We start from the raw sequence: 21,757 nt of genomic DNA, 5'->3' as shown, positions 1-21,757 counted from the left end.
ATACAAAACAGGCGAAACAGGAAAGCTCCATGCTTCCTGTACTTTTAAAAATGGACCAAGGCAAAGACCAAAGAAACTCGGTAGAGTTAAAGAAGCGTTCAGTGACAGTCAACGCCCTGTTCCGACGGTCTCGAGAAAGCTTAAAAACCAGAACGAGGTGGCACCTGCTTATCATGATAAAGACTATCTCACTTAAAGCAACACCCAGCATCACACTTAGGGAGAAACATCTCAAGCTTTCCAGTCTCAATTACCTTTAAGAGCCAGGATGTGAAAAGGAGTAAAGAAGGGGGTGAACACAGTAGGCCCTTGGCCTTGGGGGGCACCACCTGGGGGCCGTGCGTTACCTCGGCATAGCCTTGCCTAACCTGACTCCCATCCCCTGCACAGAACAAAGGAGAACATCAAGAAGATAATGAGGGTTATTATCTCCAGGGACGGGCTCAGAGATCATTTTTAATTTTATTTTTTATACCCAATTTTTTTCTACAACGAGTCCTGGTTTTTATCTTTTAAAAATTTTTCTAAAAGGCGACAGGGCGGCTGGGAGTTGCATGGCCACCGCAGCCTGGGTGGCTTCCAGGCTCGCCAGTGGAGCCCAGCGGTGGTGGTGACAGGGCCACGGCCGCTCTCCCAGGGAGGCTGCCAGGCCGCGGCACCTTGGGGATTTCACCAAACAGATGACTCACTGGCCTGATTCAATGGATGCTTTTGACACAGCTGAATCCCCAGTTGCCCCTGGAACTTGTTAATCCCTGGGGGCTCCTTGGCCTCCACCCTACCAGGGCCTGGCTGGGCTTAGCCCCAAATGCAACTGCTGGGAAGAGAAGTTTTGTTTGTTTTCCTTCTTTCTCCCCCATTGTGGTCCTTCCCACGCGGGTTCTGGGGCACCTGGACAGTGACCTCCTGCCATCAATCCCCTACCTGCCCAGCACTGCAAGGCCATCCTACCCAGACCTGATTTCCCACACCCACATCCCCTCCCTTAAAGAAAAAGAAGAAGAGGCTGCTTATACACTTGATCTCAGCCAAAAGGCCGAGACGTGATGAGAAGCCGTTTTTATAGACGGTTTCGTGACTTGTGTGTAATTCACATTTGTGAAGTTCCTCACAGTTTACAAAGCTAAGTCCGCTTCAAAACCTACTACTGGCTGGGAGCAACCCTGTGAAGGCCTGGGACTGTCTCTCTTTCATAGATGAAAATATATAGGGTGAAAGTCAAGCAACACTCCCTACCTCACGCAGCTTAGGAGGGATAGAGCCAAAATGGGAACCCTGGTGACTTCCGTCCCAGAGCCACCACCCCCAACCCCCAAACCCCTCGGCTGTATGTGCCCCAGTGGACTGTCTTAGGCCCTGTCTCATCTGTTCTTCACACATCCCTGTGTGGTGAATGGTCATATTGATTGATTGGCAGTAGCAATTGATAAGTCTGTGACCCAAGCAGAATGTCCCACAGGAGTGGACTGCTGACTCCTGTGCAAGGTCAGGTGAGGGAGCGTGGCAGTGGGGGCGGGAAGTGGGGAGGGAGTGGAGGAAACCTCCCCGGCCACATTGAGCCAGGCAAGTAGCTGCCACCCTTTCGTACAAGGCGGCCAGGGCCCCAACAGCTGGGAGAGGGTTCTCCGGGCCACAGCTGCCCTGGGGGACACGGAAGGGCCACATTTTGAAGTGGGGCAGAGACCAGTGGCAAGGCCTCTGCCAAGAGCCTGGGGGTGGCGCCATGGGGCTCTGGTAAGCAGAGAAAGAAGGTCAGACTATGTGGAGGAAAAGAGGCCTAGGTTCCACTCGGCCACTGGGCAGCCAAGTGTGTCCAGCTGGCTGCTGGGCCCAGGCACAGCTGTCCTCTGCTCCTAGTGACACTTTCCGGAGCCCTTCCCAGCACCCTTCAGTGGACAATGGGCACCAACCTCTCAAGGCTCACTACGGGTGAGATGTGCTCACCTGGCCAGTCACAACGGAAACACTTCAAGACCGAGCACAGCAGGGTGGAGAGGGCGATGGTAGGGTTTCAGGCGGACTTACTGAGGGAAGGTCTTGAAACCCTGGCCCATCCCTGCCTCCAATCTCACTGGGGTGAGGCTAACAGAACAATGTAAGTGTAAGAAAGAACTTTGTGAGCCCAGAAATAAACCCATGCACTTATGCTCAATTAATTTAGGACAAAGGAAGTAAGAACACACAATGGGGGAAAGAACAGTCTCTTCAATAAATGGTGTTGGGAACACGGGACAGCCACATGCAAAAGGATGAAACTAGACCTCTATCTTACACGATACACAAAAACTAACTCAAACTGGATTAAAGACTTGAACGTAAGACTCGAAACCATAAAACTCCTAGAGGACAACATCAGGGATAAGCTTCTTGACATCATTCTTGGCAATGATTTTTTGGATCTGACACCAAAAGCAAAGGCAACAAAAGCGAAAATAAACAAGCAGGATTACATCAAATTAAAAAAGCATCAGCATAGCAAAGAAAACCATCAACAAGATGAAAAAGTAACCTACAGAATGGGAGGAAATATTTGCAAATCATATATCTCATAATGGGTTAATATCCAAAATACGCAAAGAACACATTTAATTCGATAGCAAAAAAAAAAAAATCTAATTAAAAAATGGGCAGAGGAACTGAATAGACATTTTTCCAAAGAAGACATCTAGACAGTCCACAGGTATGTGAAAAGATGCACAGCATCACTTATCATCAGGGAAATGCAAATCAGAACCACAATGAGATCACCTCATATTGTTGGAATGGCTAGTATCAAAAGGACAAGAAATAACAAGTGTTGGCGAGGATGTGGAGAAAAGGAACCCTTGTGCACTGTTGGGGGGAATGCAAATTGGTGCAGCCACTGTGGAAAACAGTGTGGAGGTTCCTCAAAAAATTAAAAATGGAACTACCATATCATCCAGCAATTCTACTTCTGGGGATATATTCAAAGGAAACAAAATCACTCTCTCGGAAAGACATCTGCATCCCCATGTTTGTTGTAGCATTATTCACACTAGCCAAGATGTGGAAGCAATCTCAGTGCCCACCAATGGATGAAAGGATAAAAAAAAGTGGTATATATAAACGATGGAATATTACACAGCCATAGAAAAAGAAGAAAATCTTGCTATTTGAGACACGGTTAGAGCTTGAGGGCATTATGCTAAGTGAAATAAGTCAGACAAAGACAAATACTATATGATCTCACTTATATGTGAAATCTAAAATACCAAACACACAGATAACAGCAAACAGATTGGCGGCTGCCTGAGTCAAGGGGTGGGGGGGTGGGGTGGAGGAAAGGCATGAAGGGGGTCAAAAGGTACCAACTCCCAGTTATAAGATAAATAAGTTCTGGGGATGTGCTGTACGGCACATGACTATAGTTAACTGCACTGTGTTGTATATTTGAAAGTTGCTGAGAGAGTAGATCTTAAAAGTTCTCATTACAAGAGAAAAACAACTTGTAACTATGTAAGGTGATGCTAACTAAACATACCGTGGTGATTATTTCACAACATAGACACATATATCAATATATGTCAATATATCATATATTGATATAGACGTCAATTATACCTCAATAAAACTGGAAAAAAATAAATGAAATAAAATTCCCAAAATTAAAAAAAAGAAAGAAAAAAAGATCCTTGTGCTCTTGGCAAGCCAGGGTGCTGGAGTCAGGGCCAGGGAGGGTGCCAGGGAACGGAGAAAATTCTAGCATTTTGATATGAGGTTTGATGGGTCTGTTTGGCAGTTGCTACTAACATGGGATTCTTTGCTCCCAAAGGGCTAGAAATGGATCCCTCGAGAGCCATGCTCAGAATCCGTCGCCTGGAGTGGGACTTCGGCACAGGCAAGAACTGGGTTCATCTGCAGAGCTGGGTGCTGAGGCGGGCATCCTCACAGACCAAGTCAGGTGCTCCAGACGTCTGGATCATGGGAACAAAACAGGTCATTGGAGGGGACTGAGGAGCTGCATGCCTCCCCTTTCCAAACTGAGAAAGCGTTCTCCTTTTGCTTGATTGTAAAAATAAAGCACACTCCCTGCCAAACAATTCAAAATCCTCAAAACACATCAAAACAAAGAACGAGTCCCATGATCAGAGACAAGCACTGTTAACTTTTTGTTTGTCTTTAACTGTTGGATCAGACACACATGCACACGCGTACAAGCATCATCTTGCACACCCCGGACCACAGAATGCCCGTCCTTGATCAGCTCTTTTTTCTCCACACCGGGGCTTGGCATCATTTCCATGTCAACAAGCACAGCAACTCCTAGGACCCTGGGCCTCGATTTCACTTCTGACCCCTGTGCTCTTTTCAGTCTGGGGAAGGGGCTCCATTTGTCAGCTCCTCTCCCCTCCCACACCCCTACCCCCTCTTGCTCTGGGCCACGAGGAGCAGTGGCATGGGAAACAAGTCATTTCCCCTTTGTCCATGTAGCCCTTGGCAGCCGGTCCGAGGGGGCTGCGAGGGCCTCCAGGGCTGGGGGCCAGGAAGCAGGCCCGACCCTCCGTGTCACCCACCCGCTGCCTTGGGGCACCCCTGCCCATCTCAAGGTCTCAGACCCCAACTGTAAAAAGCCACCACAGGCTCCATGTGCCCTTTCACAGCCAACCTCCCATTCCGGTGGGAAGGCTCCCCGAAGCCATGGCTGGGCGAAGGTCAAATCCAGGCGAGGCTGGCGAGGGGGGAGGGCTCCACGCTGGGACGGAAGGGCATACCCCAGAGGCTGAGGGAGTCACCGCATCAGGGCCCCTACCTTCACAGCCCTCTTCCAGGGCCCCTCGAGGGGGCCCTCAATTTTAATATTTTTCTTGACGAGATCCCCTCAACTGGTGTTAAGTTTCCATCCCTTCAAAACCTGGCTCCACGCCTGGCTTATGCCACTGACAATAAATAACAAAAAATAGTTTCCATTTCTTTGAGTTAATAACCTTCTTTGAAATGGAACCAAGAAGAGACATGCAGTGAAACCCTTCCATCTTTGAGGAGAAAAGACCAGGATTTACAGTGTCTGTGATCAAACCCTTCAAAGGGGCGGGCACTTCATGTCACTCAAGGCCCATGGCAGTGTTCGCAGAGAAGACATGAGCCAGTGAAAGAAGTAGCAACAGAAGTCACCCTGCCTAGCTGTTCCCAAGCTGGGGTGGAGGTGGCATAGATGGTTCTGGAACACACAGGCCAGTGCCAAGAGCTGGGAGGGTGGAGGCACAGGCCCAAAGGCTCTTGGAAGTAAGGCAGCCATAGAACAGAGAAATCTTGCCCACCTTCCCCCCAACCCATTCTCTCATAATATTTACTCCGGAGGATCTAATGGACACTCCTCAGAGCTCAGGACACTCCCCTTTCTCTGAGACTAACCAGTGCTCTGGTAGAGGTGGGCCTCCGGGGCCATTTTATATCTCAGGACCCTACCTGCCGGGCCAGGGGTGGACACAGACAAAGACGTTATACGCCTGCCCTCTGCCCCAGCTCACCCCGTCACCATGCCAGGACCCAGTAGGTCTCTCCCCTGCCGCTAAGCCCCGGCCTTCTGGCCACTTGGGTTCAATTTATAAATGAAATTCAAGACCCAGAGTTGGCTCTCAAGGCACCTAAGGGCATGGGTGAAACTCCAGGGGTGTGCATGGTTGAGGGGGGGGGTCCTTGAGGCTTTTGTTCTCGCGTGACCTGGCTTGATGGTCTTCCTTACAGTGGCAGTCATGATACAGTGACAGTTCCCGAGAGCCCCCTGGGTGACAGTAGCACCCCGAGACCCCTCCAGGCGGCCACGGATGACCCCTCAGGCCTCAGAGGGGCCGTCTCTTGAGCTGGTTTCTTCTAAGCCACAGCTATGTGTCCTGTCAGCATTTTGTTAATGGGAACACAGATGTTTTGATGCCTTTAGGTCTAGGAAAGGACAGAGCACCCTCGCCAAATGTATGCCTGCTAGCCAAGGCTTGAAGCCCTCCGCGTCTGAGTCATGTTGGATTTGTGCATGTTTTTTCTCCAGAAGTTATTTTAATTTTAAACCACGTCAGAAGCGGGTTATAACTCCTTCGACTTCTCTCGTCCCCGTGACCTCTACCCAGCACCCAAGAAGAGGAGAGAAAGTGGATGCTTCTGGGGAAAGTGAGAGAATTTTGCCTGGGGACTTGCCCGAGGCCCTTGTATTCGTCAGGGTTCTCTAGAGAAACAGAACCAACGGAATGCATATTGTATATGTGCACATCCTATTGAGAGAGACAGAGGGTGAGAGGCAGATTTATTTTAAGGAACTGGCTCATGCAATTATGGGGGCTGAGAAGTCAAAATCTGCAAAGCATGTGGCAGGCTGAAGACCCAGGGAAGAGCTGATGTAGCTTGGATCCAAAGGCAGTTTGGAGGCACAACTCCTTCCATCCTGGGGGATCCCGGTCTTCTGGCTGGGGCCCATCCACATTATGAAGGGCAATCTGCTTCACTCAAAGTCTATTGGTTTGATGCTAATCACATCTAAAAAAATACCTTCACAGCAACATCTAGATTCTAGGTGTTTGACCAAATATTCGGGAGCCATGGCCTAGCCAAATGGACAAATAAAATTAGCCACCACAGTCCACCAGCTGGAACCTCCTTTTGGGGCTCTGGACCCCTGGGGTGTTCAGGGCATTTTGGGTTGTTATGCTGGTTGTCCCTAATTCTATATTTACGCCCTAACCCCCCTTCTTGTGGATCTTTTACAATGACCACAGGAGCGATCACAACAGAGGGAGCCCAGAGCCAGCACTGTCACCACACCTCATACAAGTAACTCCTTAGATGCTCATGACAACGTCAGGATGTGGGCACATTGTTACGCCCACTTTGTAGGTGACACGTCCAGGATTCAAACCCCAGCATGCTATCTCCAGACCCTGATGTGATGGGATGGCTGGGTCTGTTTTAGAGAGGGGTCCCCGGAGAGCCACCTCTGTCCATCTCTGACTCCTCTCGGTTTACAGCACCCCCTGCTGGCCCTGATGGCCACCTTCTGGACACCCTCCCAGCCCACTTCTTCCCTGGCCGCTTGGCACGCGTGAGAGCAGAAAACAAGCTATAGATAATTTGGAATCTGCATCACTGAGCATAGGATCTGAGTTCACACTAGATGAACCACCAAACTAACAGATGAATAAGGAGTGAAGGAATGAAATAAGTGTGAGGCCAGGACAGTCATGTTCATCTCACTACCCAGAACCACCTTATTCGTTCACAGGCTTGCTGCCCAGCTACCTTTTGTCTAGTCGTCACCTTTACCTGCAGACCCGGTTGTGCCTTAGCAGCATCGGCATTATCTTTAGCAAACATATCGCCCAGCCCAGCAGGGAGCTCGGTTCACACACACACACACACACACACACACACACACACACACACAGCTGTGTTGCGCAACCAGCCTCGGTCTCCTGCTGGAGCCCACCTAGTACGCAGGCCCTCCCCTCCCCTCTCTCCACAACTTGAGGACCTCAGAGCCTCAGAAATGGGGCATGTTATGCCAAATTCAATACAGTGCACCTTTTCATTCATTCATGTATTCACGATTCCACAGGTATTTACCTCATCCCCTACTTCATGTCCGGCACTGCCGTAGAAGGCAGAACCCTCTTTTTCTCGGTTAGTCCTCCTTGCAGCCCGATTAGGCGGGCACCATTATCTCCATTTTACAGCTAGAGAAACTGAGGTTAAGGGACACCCAGTTGGTGGATGGTGCGGCTACCTGTGCGCCGCACTGCATCTAGCCCATCCATTTGGAAGGCATGTTCTGTCTCTTTCTTCAGCCTCCAGGAACCAGGATGAGGGGCTCAGAGAAGGCCCCCCCGTCTGCTGGTGGCCCCTCTCAACCCCTGCAGGCTGTCCCCCGACACACACACAGACCCTTCCAGGAACGTTCACACTGGGTTGTTGGCTGCTTCGGTGTGTGGCACACATGTGTATGCATGTTCACACATGACCCAAGATTTATGAGAATTGACATCTGGGTTTTACCGGAAAACTGCGTCTCCCGTGCTTGACTTGGAAGAGGGGGAGGAGAGAGGGCGGAGCGGAGGGAGGGCCTGATTCCCGCAGGCAGCCTGGGCAAAAGCTAACAGGACAGATGAAATGGCTCCTTTGAGCTTGGGCATGGCGGGAGGTTCGGAGTCTTGAGAGTCGTTATTCTTAGAGCAATAACTAGCCTGGATGGTTGTGAAAGCCAAATAAAAGATGTGCTATGCTTCCGGATCTTCCTACACTCTCCAGCGAACAGTCCCAAGTGTTTCTGGGTGGGTGGGCACTGGCGAGACTGAAATGACCCTGTCCTGGCCCACAGCATGTGTCCCACCTGCTCTCTCCGTGTCCTCACCCTCCCCACTTTGATCCATGCTTCCCAAGGTCAGAGGTCAGAGGCCAGACTGCATCACTTCCTTGCTTAAACCCCCCAGTGGCTTCCCACCTATGGGAATAAGGCCAACTCCTGACTGTGGAGCTGACAGAGTGTATTCCTTCCCCGTTGCTGCTGTAACAAATCAACATAAACTTGGCAGCTTAAAACAACATGAATTTAGGGGCGCCTGGGTGGCTCAGTCGTTAAGCATCTGCCTTCGGCTCAGGTCATGATCCCAGGGTCCTGGGATCGAGCCCCACATCGGGCTCCCTGTTTGGCGGGAAGCCTGCTTCTCCCTCCCCCCACTCCCCCTGCTTGTGTTCCCTCTCTCGCTGTGTCTCTGTCAAATAAATAAATAAAATCTTTAAAAAAAAAAAAAAAAACAAAAAAAAAAACATGAATTTATTATCTTACAGTTTTGTAGGTCAGAAATCCGACACGGGTTTCACTGGGCTACAGTCAAGGTCAGATTCACAGGTTTCAGGGATGAGAATATAGACATCTTTGAGGGCTATTACTCTGCCTACAGAGCGGATCCCGCCCAGCCCCTGCCAACTGTGCCCAGATGGAGCGCCCTCCTCTGTCCACTGAACTCCAGGATTTGGACCTCCTCGGTGTCTCTCCACATGCCTCGGCAAGCTCGTTTCCACCTCAGGGCCTTTGCACTGCTCTGCTCAGAAAATCTGCCGCTTGTCCTCAGAAGTCACGTCCTGTCCTTCCACTTTCACCGAGAAGTCCCCTTCTCAGAGAGTACCTGCCTGCTCCGGGCACAGTAGCCTCCTGGCCTTCCTTCAGAACAGCGCCCCATTTCAGTTGTATGCCTTTCGCTACTTTTCACGTTTATCTTGTTTTTCTCTCCCTGCTTGGTAAGCTATGTGACAGCAGGGCCTACGTCCGCCTCAGCTTCCCCTCCCCTACCACGTACTGAGCACTTACTGTGAACACGTTCTCTGAATGTCGTTCACTTTCTCATTACTACAATCCTGCGAGATGTCTCTTATCCTCACTGTTCATGGGAGGAAATGGATTCATCAAAGGCAGGAACTTGCCCCAGGGCACTCAACCAGGAAGAGTGGGAGCCAAGACCCCAACCAGGTACTGTGAGTCTTTTCCACTTGCTATACTGCCCCGGGCCCTGCTGCCTCCCAGGGCCCAGAACAGCACCTGGCCCGGCAGCAGGATGGGCTCTCAGGACATAGTTGTTGAATGAGCACATTATCTTATGTGTTAGCTTCCTTCTGGGAGGGTAAAATCTTGAATCATGCAATCAGACAAAAGGCCTAAATCACAGGAGCCCCTGAGGTGATACCAACATGTTCAGCTGATTCTGACTTATTTGTAAGTTTTCTCACTACAGTGTAAATGACTGCTGCTTCTCTGGAAGCAGCTTTTCTTTGTTTCTTTTTTTGCCTCTGGTACTACAGACGCCCCTCCCTGCCCAGAACTCTGTGGTGCTTTCCCTTTCTTCAGAGAAGCTGGGAAGCAGCGATGCCCTCGGCTCTCTGGGCAGTGCGCCCAGTTACAGCTGATGCTCTCTGACCCCAGCCCCTCCTGCAGAGATGGGGGACACAGCCCGGGTGTGCAGAAGGAAGGGCTCCTTGGGCTTGCAGGGTACCTCCCCTTCTGTTGAGGGTCTAGAGGTACTTTAATCTCCGGCATAAAGAGAAATGTCTGAGTCACTGGCTGATCCAGAGGGCAGCAGTGGGGCCAACATGCAGCTTGGGGACTTTGGGGTGCCTGGAGTTGCTAGCCTCTCCCCAGCTCTCCCCAGTCTTTGATGTGCACAGTTGTCAGGTCTCAGTCTTACTTGGAAACCCAACCCCAGGATGAGTGCCTTGCTTCCCATTTAGCTGCCTCCCTAGGGAGATTCGGGTGCCCAGACTGCCGGGGGGGCGGGGCACACGTTTTCCCACACAGGGAAAATAAATGACTACTTCCTTGAGGTATGGATTTTCCTTACTGGAATGGGTAGATGTGGATCCTGTCAAAGTATAGGGACTTATTTTTTCTTTCGTGAAAATGTAATGGCCTAATTTTAGGTCCCTGGCAGTTACTGAAAAGCATGGAAGACTCTGGGGGAGGGTTTGAAAGGATGTAGAAAGTTCTACTCACCTAGGGAGTCTGCCCCAATGTCCCCAGGGCCCTTAGGGCTGCCCGAGCCTTGAGAAGGTTGGCAGTAGTCCAGCAGCCCCACCCCTGTCCCTCTGGATCAAGGGAGTGACCGGCACAGTCAGGCTTCTGTCAACAGTCAGGAGACATTGGGAGCACGGGCAGCTAGCTGGGAGGCAGGGCTGGGTGGCCCTGGAGGGTGGGCCGGTGCCCAGACGGCGAGTGTGGTGTCAAACAGGATTGCTCTGCTGTGAGCAGGCCTGGCGGGTAGTGGTTCTCAGCTGAAAGACTCCAGGCGACCCAAGAAAGCACTGTGCTGCCGGGTCACACGGTCCTTCCCCGGCAGGCCACATCCCAGTCCCCGCTGTCCACCCTGTCAATACCCACCGCCCAAGGCGGGGGCCAGAAACTGCCCTCGGGGAGCAAAGGGGCCTCCATTCTTCTCTGTAATCAGGGCTATCCTGGATGGGACTGGAGGCCCCTTCCTGAAGGTGCCAGGGAGAGGAGGAGACTGCTGGAGAAGGCCCAAGGTGCCTGGAAGGCCCCTCTGTCCCCTGTCCTCACCCTGACTGCACGCATTTGCCTGGATGCACATGCCTGTGCGGAGTGCATCTCTGGGTCACTATGAGGGAAAGTTGGCAGAAAGAGCCACAGCCCGCCCCCCGCCCCCGCTCCAGCCGTCCCCATCATCTGCGCAAGGAGACTGTGCCGCTTTCCCCATAAAGATGGAAGTCTGGGCGCCTGGGTGGCTCAGTCGGTTAAATGTCTGCTTTTGGAGTGGGTCATGATCCCAGGGTCTTGGGAGTGAGCCCCTTGTCAGGCTCCCTGCTCATCAGGCTCCCTGATGAGCACGGAGCCTGCTTCTCCCTCTGTCCCTCCCCCCTTCTTGTGCTCTCTCTCACTCTCGCTCATGCTCTCTCTCTCATAAATAAATTAAAAAATCTTAAAAAAAAAAAAAAAGATGGAAATCTGTTTTCCCACCTCCTGGATCTACACTGGCCTTGTGACTTGCTTGTGACTTGCTTTGGCCAACAGAATACAGTGGAAGCGACAGACCGCTCCAAGGCTGGATCGAGATTAACCATGTTGTCTAGTTTCTGTATCTGATGTTTTGATATCTGGGGCCTTGCTGACTTGGCACAGACCGCCCCTCTCAGGGCTAGCAAATTCCTAGAGGTAGCAAACAACTCAACGCCCTGCACCCACCCCCCAGCACACCTTTGATATGCAAGCCAAGCAGTCCAGAACCATTCCCCCTGCTTTATCTGGCTCTTGCATGTGTGAGGCACTAAACGCCCCCCTCAGCTTCCCCCTCCCTCTCCCTCTCCACCCCTGCAATAGCCCCAGGGTCAGGCATCAGGCTAGCAGAGGCAGCCCTACACCACAGCCCTCCGAAATTAGTCAAACTAGCCAATCCCAACTTGGTTAGCCCCCTTACCCTGTCTCACCCATTCCTTCCCTCAGAAACCCCAATAAAGGCTTTCCAGAAGTTCCCTTCCCTGTCTCTCTGCCTGCTGTTCTCTCCTGAGGCCTCATGAGGTCTGGCGTGCCCCATCCTCTTGGCAACTGTTAGTAACAAACTATCTTTTCAGTGGCGGTTGTCTCCTGATCAGCTGGCATCACCATACCTGGATAAGCCCCAAATGTCAGGTTCAGTTTATTTTTTGAAACAGAGAGAGAGAGACACAGCGAGAGAGGGAACACAAGCAGTGGGAGTGGGAGAGGGAGAAGCAGGCCTCCTGCTGAGCAGGGAGCCCGATGCGGGGCTTGATCCCAGGACCCCGGGATCACGACCTGAGCCGAAGGCAGACGCTTAACCGACTGAGCCATCCAGGCGCCCCAGCCCAGGTTCATTTTAGAACAGGGTCTCAAGAAGTCTCATGCATTGTGCTCAGCTTCAGCCCTCCACCACCACACCATGTGAAAAGGCCAGGCTAGCCTGCTGGAGGAAGAGAGGCTGTGGGGGCAGAGCCGAGATGCACCAGATGAGCCACCCTAGACCAGCCAGCCCCAGCTAACCTGGCAGCTTCCCACAGATGAAGGAGGGTCCCCGCCCAGAGGGGCCGAGTCTGGAGCAGATCAACGGAACAGCCCAGCTGAGTCCAGCTCCAATTGCCCCGCTGGTCTGCCAAATCCAGATCCAGGGCAGCTCTTGCAAAACCAAAAGCAAGGTCCCTGTCTGTTTTGATGCTGGCACCTGGGCCACTGGAGGCACCAAATACTCGTTTTGTGAAATACAGGTCCGTTCACCGCCCCCCCGCCCCCCGCCCATCTCCACCCCCGCTATCTGAAAGTAGAGAGTTCCCAGGAAATCTTTTTGTAAACCACAGTGGTGTAAAGCAAAGAGGCAATTACCATTAATTTATGTGGAAATTTATTTGAGGTTTCCCAGACAAAGCACAGATGCTCCCAGACCCAATTTAAAGCTCTGGCGGCCGGGGGCCCGAGATGCTGAGTGCAGTTCCCGGGGGAGGCGCTGGGTGGCGCCACTCTCGCTGCTCGCGGTGCCGCAGCGGCTGTACGCGCTCGCTGCAGAACTAACGCTGATCGCTATTTTTGCTTTTCGCCTTTTTTTCATAAAAGCGAAAATCCCCTTGGGATTTCCTTCGGGGAGTGAAAACAGGTACTAATGTAGGTCTTTCCTAAAAGCGAAGTGGCGCCATGCAAACTCAAAAAGTGGGGAATACCTGTACCCCTATTTTAGATCTGGATGCTTCACGTGTGCCTGTCGCTTCAGCCCATCCCCACGCCTTCGTGCAGGCACCCCCCAATCCGTCATGGTGTCCTTTCACTCTGAGCTCTGAAGTGACCAAAGAGCCATCTCAGCCTAGACTCGGGGCAGGCCCAGGCGGAGGACCCGAGGCAGCAGGGCGGCTGACCTGGATAAGCTGACCCCGCTCTGCTGCGGACCGACAGGCTCGCTCGGGTTTTCCTCCTTTCACCCCTCATCTCATTCATCGCAGCCCAAGGACTCCGCCTCGAACCCTCCCTCCCGCGCCCTCCCCCGACTCAGTCAGTAGGGGAGAGTGGACCGGGCAGCCGTCCTCCCCTCACTTCTACCTGTGGCCTTGCTCCCCACAGGACGATTCCGCGGCCACTTTCCCGGGTGCATCAAGCTCGCCCACCACCCCCATCGACAGCCTGGGGATAATGGTGTTACTGCTGACTGCTTTAAAGTGTCCGTGTAGAAAAAGGGTAATCTCTAAGTAGGAAAGTGATTTGGGAATGCCTAAGTATAGCAAATTAAAATATCATTTTCCTGGGGATGCGTTAAAAAAAACAATGGGTAAGCCAAGGAAGAGGAAGATGTATGATTTATAAAACATAGACTCCAGCTCAGAAGAGCAGGCAGCCAAAGTCAGGGTCAGTGGGACTGGGGAGTATAGGCTCCAAGCGAAAGCAGTCCGGGTGGAACGTGGCACAGGTAAGAGCTGGAAACCATTGTGCTTACGCATTTGACTGAGGGCAAAGTGGGGGGGGGGGGGGGGGGGGGGGGGGGGACTTCAGGGCAACCAAAGAGTTGCACAAGAAAGAAAATTAATCATAGTAGCCTATTTGGCTCTGTGTGAACAATGGAACAAAGTATCTGTCATTTACGGGAGATCAATTGTTTAGAAATGTGGACTAATCTCCAGGCATTCCAAAGCAGTTGTCTCAAGAGAGAGAGGACTACAGATCAATTTTTTGAAAGCCACAAACTACCAAAACTCGCCCAAAGAAGAAAGCTAACCTAAATAGTTCTGTATCTGTCAAAGAAATTGAATTCATAGCTCAAAACCTTCCAGAAAAGAAGTCTACGGGCCCACATGATTTCATTGGTAAATTCTACCAAACATTTCAAGAACTGACACAAATCCTACCCAATCTCTTCCAGAAAACAGACGACAAGGGAACACTTCACTCATTTTATGAAGCCTGCACTATCCTGGTAACAGGACCCTGCAAAGACAGGACCGGGGGTCAGCAGACGTTATCTGTAGAGGGCCAGGGAGTACATATTTTCTTTTTTGAAGCCCATACGGTTTCTGTTGCAACCTCTCAACTCTGCAATTGTAGGGCAAAAAGCAGCTGCAGAAATATGTAAATGAATGGGTGTGGCCAGATTTGACCCGCAGTGGGCTGGATGTGTGTGGCCCAGGGGCCACAGTGTGCTGACCCCCTACTATACACCAATAGCCCCATGAAAATGGGCAAAAATTCTCACAAAATACTAGCAAATGCAATCCAGAAATACAGAGGAATATAGAGAAATATATATACATATTTATATATATTTATATATATTTATAATATATATATCTATAATATACATATATTCTCTATTTATATGTATGTATATAAATAGAGAAATAAAACCACAACCAATTAGGATTACCTGGGACTGCAAGGCTGGTTTCAAAATAGAAAATCAATCAAGGTCATCCACCTTTTTAACTAACTGAAGAAAAACCAATGGATCATATCAAGTCAGGGAGAAAAAAGCATGTGACAAAATTCAACATCCATTCATAATACTCTGTCAAACTATGCTTTGAAAGAAATCTTAACTTATCTTTAAAAAAAGGGGGGGGGTGCCTGGGTGGCTCAGTCGTTAAGCATCTGCCTTCGGCTCAGGTCATGGTCCCAGGGTCCTGGGATGGAGCGCCGCATCGGGATCCCTGTTCCGCGGGAAGCCTGCTTCTCCCTCTTCCACTCCCCCTGCTTGTGTTCCCTCTCTCACTGTGTCTCTCTCTGTCAAATAAATAAAATCTTTAAAAAAAAAAAAAGAAATCTTAACTTGACAAATGGCATCTACAAAAAACCTATAGGTAGCATCACACTTAATGTTAAAAAAACAAAACAAAACTGAATGCTTTCTCCCTAAGTTCTAGAACAAGGCAAGGATGTTCACTTCCCTATTCAACATAGTACTGGAGGTTTCAGCCAGGGTAATAGGGCTAAATAAATAAACCAATGGCACATAAATTAGAAAGGAAGAAATAAAACTGCTCATACTCACAGATGATACAATCATTTATGTCAAAAACCTGAATCTACAAAAAAAAAAAAAAACAAAACTCCATAATAAGTGAGTTCCACGATGTCACAGGATACAGGGTCAACACAGAAAAATCCATTAGATGTCCATATACTAGGAATATACCACTGGAAATGAAAAGTTAATAAAACAACACCATTTAAAGGAGTTCCAAAAATGAAATGCTTACGTATAAATCTAACAAAGCATATTTATGTTGAAGATTTTAAAATACCGAGGAAAGAAATCAAAGATCTAGATAAATGGACAGACATATTATGTTCACAGATTGGAAGACTCAATATTGTTAAGACGTCAATTCACCCCTAATCGATCAATAGCATTAATGTAATCCCAATCAAAATTCTACTAGGATTTCTTGTCTATAAGAAAGAGACAAACTTGTTCTAAAATGTTAATGGAAAGGCAAAGAAACTAGACTGGTCAAATTCTATCTTACTATAGAATTACAGTAATCAGGACAGTGTGTTCCCGATAGACATAGTCCCATACCTGCATGACAAACTGATGTTTGTCAAAGTTGCTGGGACGATTCAATGGCGATTCAACCATCTACTCCACAAATGATGTTGAAACAACTGGAAATCTATCTGCAAAAAGTCATCCCCAAGATAAAATTCCCACTTTGTGCAAACATTAACTCCAAATGGATCATAGATCTAAATGTAAAAATGCAAAACTATACAAAAAGTTGGAAGAAAATACAGAAGAGAAATTTCAGGACCTGGAGTGAGGCCAAGAGTTCTCAGACTTGACACCAAAGGCATGATCCATAAAAAAAAAAAAAAAAAAAGATCAGTTTAAGATTCGCCAAAATTTAAAATGTTTGCTCCGGGGTGGATGTTAAGACAAGCTACAGAGAGAAAATATTTGCAGTTCACATATCTGAAAAAGACTAGTAATGAAAATATATAAAGAACACTCACAACTGAACAATAAAAAATTAATCCATTTTTTAAATGGGCAGACACTGTAGACCTCATGGCAAATAAGCACATAAAAAGATTCTCAATATTATTAGTCATTAAGGAAATGGAAATGAAAACCACAGTAAGATACCACTGCATACCTATCTGATGACTTCGAAACTAACCAACCAACCTGACAATAGTAAGTGGTGAGAATGTAGAGTAACAGTCTTTTTATTCATTGCTGGTGTGAATGTAAAATGATACAACTAATATGGAAGACAGTTTGGCAGTTTCTCACAAAGTGAAGTATACATTTACCATATGACCCTGCAATCTCACTCCTAGATATTTGCCCGAGAGCGATGAATATTTATATTTACACACACACAAAAGCTGCATGGGAATGTTTATAGCAGATCCATTTGTAATCACCAAAAAGTAGAAATGAGCCCATACATGTCATTCCATTCAGTGGGTGAACATAACGGAATATGACTCAGTCATAGTATTAGTAAAACAACTATGCAGACCCAGAACAACACAGAAGAATCTCAAATGCATTATGCTAAATTTTAAAAAGCAAGACTCAAAAGTCTATGCATTTGTTGATTCCATTTATATGACATTGTGGAGAAGACAAAGCTATAGTGATGAAGGACAGATCGGTTCTGGGGTGATGGAACAGTCTCCTGACCGTATATTCCATATTCCACATATGGAATATAGTTTTATGGTAAAAATCATGGAAATGTATGCCAAAAACTTTTTTTTTATTAAACTGTAACAAGCAAATGGGAGAAGGCCACCAAAATAATGAACCTCTAATGGTGGAATTTGGAACCCTGTGACATCTATTCACAAGGAGAAGTTTTGGGGTAGGGGAAGCTTCTGAACCACCCCACAGGCAAGGAGGATGCTGAGACCCTGCCCTCCTTGCTCACCTAGAGCTGTTGTGGGGAGGAGAGGTGCAGGGGTTTGTTACATGTTTCCCCTTCTCGTCTCCCCAACAGGGCTGTTTCTCTTCCAGTGGGAAGGCCACAGAGTGGGCAGCAGTTGTAAGAAAGGGCCCCCTCCCATGGGATCCCCACGCTGCTCAACCTGCCCTCCTTCCCCACCTGCTCCCATCCAGCTAATCACAAAACCCCTGCAAAGTGACTCAGGATAGATGTGCTGACAAGAGGGACAGACGTGGAAGGCCACGGAGGACCGCAGGAGAGGGGATGATACTGTCCATCCCCATGAGATCACTTCTCCAGACCCTTGCAGAAAGCAGCATCCCCCCTACGCTGCAACACACACACTACACACACACACTCACACGAAGATTCTCCACAGATAGGTATGCACACACACATCCCGTAGCAAACGCAACCACTCATTCACGCAGACATGTGCACACACACTCACAAACACACACCCATCGTGCTTCCTGTGGGCTGGCACCTAATAGAACAAAGTGAGCGCATTTCCTGGTCAACAGAGGAACCCCAGCCGGGGCTGCGCCCCGCTGCCGTGAGGAACCCCCGATGCCTCTAGCTAGAGGTCCTTGGGTGGCCATGGACCCCGCGCATCTCCTTGTGGCAGCAGATGGTCCCATGAGTGCCATTCACTCTCCAAACACGAGGCGTCTCCACCGGCCAGCAGGACTTACTGCTGGGTTCAGGAGCCCCAGGCTCATACTGTGTTCAGATCAGGTCAACTCCAGCTATGCCACGTCCCCTCAGGTCCTCGTGAGTCCAATCCTTTGTCCACTCCGAACTCCCCTGCCCTTGGCCCTTTCCTAGGTCTGCAGTTTTTGACTCTGAAAGATGGTGTTCCACTGGTTCTCACACACCTGATTGATTCAAATCACTAGGGACACTTAAAAAAAATACTGATGCCTGAGCCCCAACCCAGATTCTCTGGGGTGAGGCTAGCATCGAGATTTCTAGAAGCTTCCCAGGTGACCTGATGTGCAGCCAAGGTTTACCCTGAGACTGCCCAGCTTGGTCCTGCTCAGAGCAGCACCAGCATGACAACACTCCCTTCATTCCGCTGAACTCCAGCTATGCGGGATCCCTGGGTAAAAATCCCAGACATGATCCCTGGCCCTGGGGCCCTGTAGTGGACAAGACAGACAATAAATTCAAAATCTACTAAAAGAAACCATTACAAACATGATCAGTCCTATTCCAGAGCCCTTCATAGAACCATAATAGGAAACACAAGGGCAGAGAGGAGACCTGTTTAAATATGGGGCTGGGAAGGCCTCTGCAAAGAGGTGCTTATTTGAGCAAGGACCTGAGAGAAAAGGAGAAGCCCGGTAAGGAGTGTTCCTGGGGCCTTCTTTATGGCTTACCTGTCAGGCTCCCCCAGGCAGGGGCTGGGAGGGGAGACCCCTCAAACACATAAGACTTTGGGTTGAAGGACGGTTTCACTAGAATTTTTAAAGCAACTTCTTTTTTTTTTTTAAAGATTTTATTTATTTATTTGAGAGAGAGAGAGAAAGAGAGAGCACAAGAGGGGGTAGGGTTAGAGGGAGAAGCAGACTGCCCGCTAAGCAGGGAGCCCAATGCGGGACTCGATCCCGGGACTCCAAGATCATGACCTGAGCTGAAGGCAGTTGCTGAACCAACTGAGCCACCCAGGAGCCCCCCCCCTTTTTTTTTTAAAGATTTTATTTATTTATTTGACAGAGAGAGACACAGCGAGAGAGGGAACACAAGCAGGGGGAGTGGGAGAGGGAGAAGCAGGCTCCCCGCGGAGCAGGGAGCCTGATGCGGGGCTCGATCCCAGGACCCTGAGACCATGACCTGAGCCGAAGGCAGACGCTTAACGACTGAGCCACCCAGGCGCCCCCCCAGGAGCCCCTTTAAACCAACTTCTAAGGACAATCCCTTTTGCTCCCTTTCCCCCTCACAAAGCCCAGGGAGGCAGGGATTGGACCCAGATCTTCCAGGACCAGAGCCTGAGAGGGCTCACTTTTCTGCCTCTGCAGCAGCCAGGACATCTGAGAACTGCCAGGGTCTCACCTGTTGTCCGGGTAACCCGGAGAGACAGCAATAGGTCCCAGAAGATGAGACAGGGGCAGAGTAGGCGCCCCAGCATCTGCTTGCACATCCCACCCACCCTCCCCCTCTGAGGGCTCCGACTGGATGCGCCCACCCTATGCTTCTGGCCTTCGCCTCTGGGCCTGGTGTTTTGTTTTGTTTTGTATTCTGCAAAGTGGGTGGGAGATCCCTTGCTCTGTTCGTGGGTTCACTGTGGCCTCAGATTAGCCTCTGCTGCCTGGTGGCTGAGTGACTTCCTGCTGACCACTTTTTTTTTTTTTTAAAGATTTATTTATTTTAGAGAGAGAGTGTGTGTGCGCAAGGGGGGAGAGGCAGAGGGAGAGGTTGAGAGAGTCTTAAGCAGACTCAGTGCTGAGCACGAGCCCCACGCGAGGCTGATCTCACCATCCTGAGATCAGGACTCTGGGATCAAGACCCTGAGATCACTACCTGAGCAGAAACCAAGAGTGGGACGCTTAACCAACTGCGCCTCCCAGGAGCCCCCCCCCCCCCCCCAGCTTCTGCACTCACACCACCCACCTCTGGTCTGAACTGCGTTCTCCCTGCCTGGAATCCCTTCTGCGCCCCAGGGCCTTGTAGGTGCCCGTGAGTGTGCCCACCTGGTTCAGGAATTTAGACAGTAAACCAGTGTCAGTGGGGAAGGGGAAAGATTTGGAACCCAAAGAGAGGGACTAAATTTTCTCTACTCCTTGGCTGTGTGGCCTTAACTACTCTTTGGGCCTCCGTTCCCTCCTTTGCAAAATGGGGACGACAATGGTCCCCACCTCACAGGGCTGCTCTGAGATTTAAGAGCGTGGAAGATGCTTAGCAAAGAACCCCGCAGTCATCAGACTTCCAGTAAGCACATGCAGGCTTTCCTTCTGCCCTCAGTTACTGTTACTGCTGTGGATGGTGGTGTTGGGGTGGCCGCCGGGCTGCCCACGGGCCACGCCCACCCAGGGGGAGGTGCCTCCCGCGGCCAGAGCCCGGCTGGCGGTTGCTGGCTCAGAATTCAGCAATTCCGGTTCCACTTTCCACCTATCGGAAGATGTATTTTTATCTGCATTCTTTTTTTTTTTTTTTTAAAGATTTTATGTATTTATTTGACAGAGAGAGACACAGCAAGAGAGGGAACACAAGCAGGGGGAGTGGGAGAGGGAGACGCAGGCTTCCCGCCAAGCAGGGAGCCCGAAGCGGTGCTCGAATCGGGACTCGATCCCACGACCCTGGGATCATGACCTGAGCCGAAGGCAGACGCTTAACGACTGAGCCACCCAGGTGCCCCTTTATCTGCATTCTTATCTTAATTTTAACCATCGATTCTTACTGGTTAACATAAAAATGAATCTGGTCAAATAAATAAATCCTGTGAGACTCCAACAAATACAAACGGCAAGGAGAGAAAAACCAAACAGCAAGCTGTCTGTCAGGGTGGGGAAGAAAATGCAGCCCCAAATCTAAGGCCCCCTCAGCGCGGGATGAGACGGCTTCAGAAACCCCCTGGCCCCCCTCTGCCTGCGCAGCGCAAACGCCGCTCACCGAGTCCGCGCGCGTTTAAAAGTCGGCGGTGGTGGGAATGAGATTTCAGTTAGAAATTTGAATGTTGGGAGCTGGAGGGCGGGGACAGTCTCCACCGTCACGGGGTGACCAGGAGCCCCCCTGGAGACCCACCAAAGCCCAACGTCTCATACGTCCCAGGGAAACCTTCCTCCAACCCACGATCGTCACGCGGAGCCCTGTGCCCCGCGGACCGAGGCTGTCGCCCAGACTGCGCCGCTGGACCAGCCCGGGTCTTCCCAGGCGCCCGGCCCGCGATGAGGTTCAGGTGACAGACGGGGGGGGGGGGGGGGAATCCCAAGAACCGCTCCGCGCCCCCTACCCAAGCCTCCAAGTGCCGAGCGACAAGCCCGGGTCCTCTGGCCTTGGCGTTGCCTCCCGGGCGAGCGGGACGGGCGAGAGGCGGGAGGGCACTGACCTGGGAAGCCCGCGACGCGGGGAGGGCGAGGAGCCCCAGCAGCAGCAGCAGGAGCGCGCGGGGACAGCTGGGCACCATCTTGCCAGTGGGAGCCGCTCGCCTGGGGAAGGGGAGACGCCGCCTCGGGCCGGCCCACGCCGCGGCCCCGGAGCGGCTCGCGCAGGGAGGGCGGCGGGAGCCCGGGAGCGCGGCGGGCGCCGTCTCGGGTCCAGGTGCGCCGCGCGCCGGCCACGAGCGTCCGCAGCCGCCCGCACGAGACAGCCCCGGCGAGGCGGGGAGGCGCCAGCCCCGGGGCCGAGGCCGAGGAGGAGGGGCTGCCCG

At 50.7% G+C, this 21,757-nt stretch overlaps 1 protein-coding gene across 1 annotated transcript in view; it reads right to left on the bottom strand.

The window, feature by feature from the left end:
• Positions 1-21,579, bottom strand: part of FBLN7 (fibulin 7) — a 48,040-nt gene extending 26,461 nt beyond the window's left edge. The window contains exon 1 of the mRNA XM_032410474.1: positions 21,437-21,579. Within this exon, the coding sequence (XP_032266365.1) occupies positions 21,437-21,514 (78 nt within the window). The 5' untranslated portion in view covers positions 21,515-21,579. The remainder of the gene's footprint in view (positions 1-21,436) is intronic.
• Positions 21,580-21,757: the final 178 nt, after the last annotated feature.

Source organism: Phoca vitulina, unplaced genomic scaffold (assembly GCF_004348235.1).
Source record: "Phoca vitulina isolate PV1807 unplaced genomic scaffold, GSC_HSeal_1.0 scaffold12, whole genome shotgun sequence".
In the NCBI taxonomy this organism is placed as follows: Eukaryota; Metazoa; Chordata; class Mammalia; order Carnivora; family Phocidae; genus Phoca; species Phoca vitulina.
Note: the sequence above shows the minus strand (reverse complement) of the source record. Positions and strands in the feature narration are given on the sequence as shown.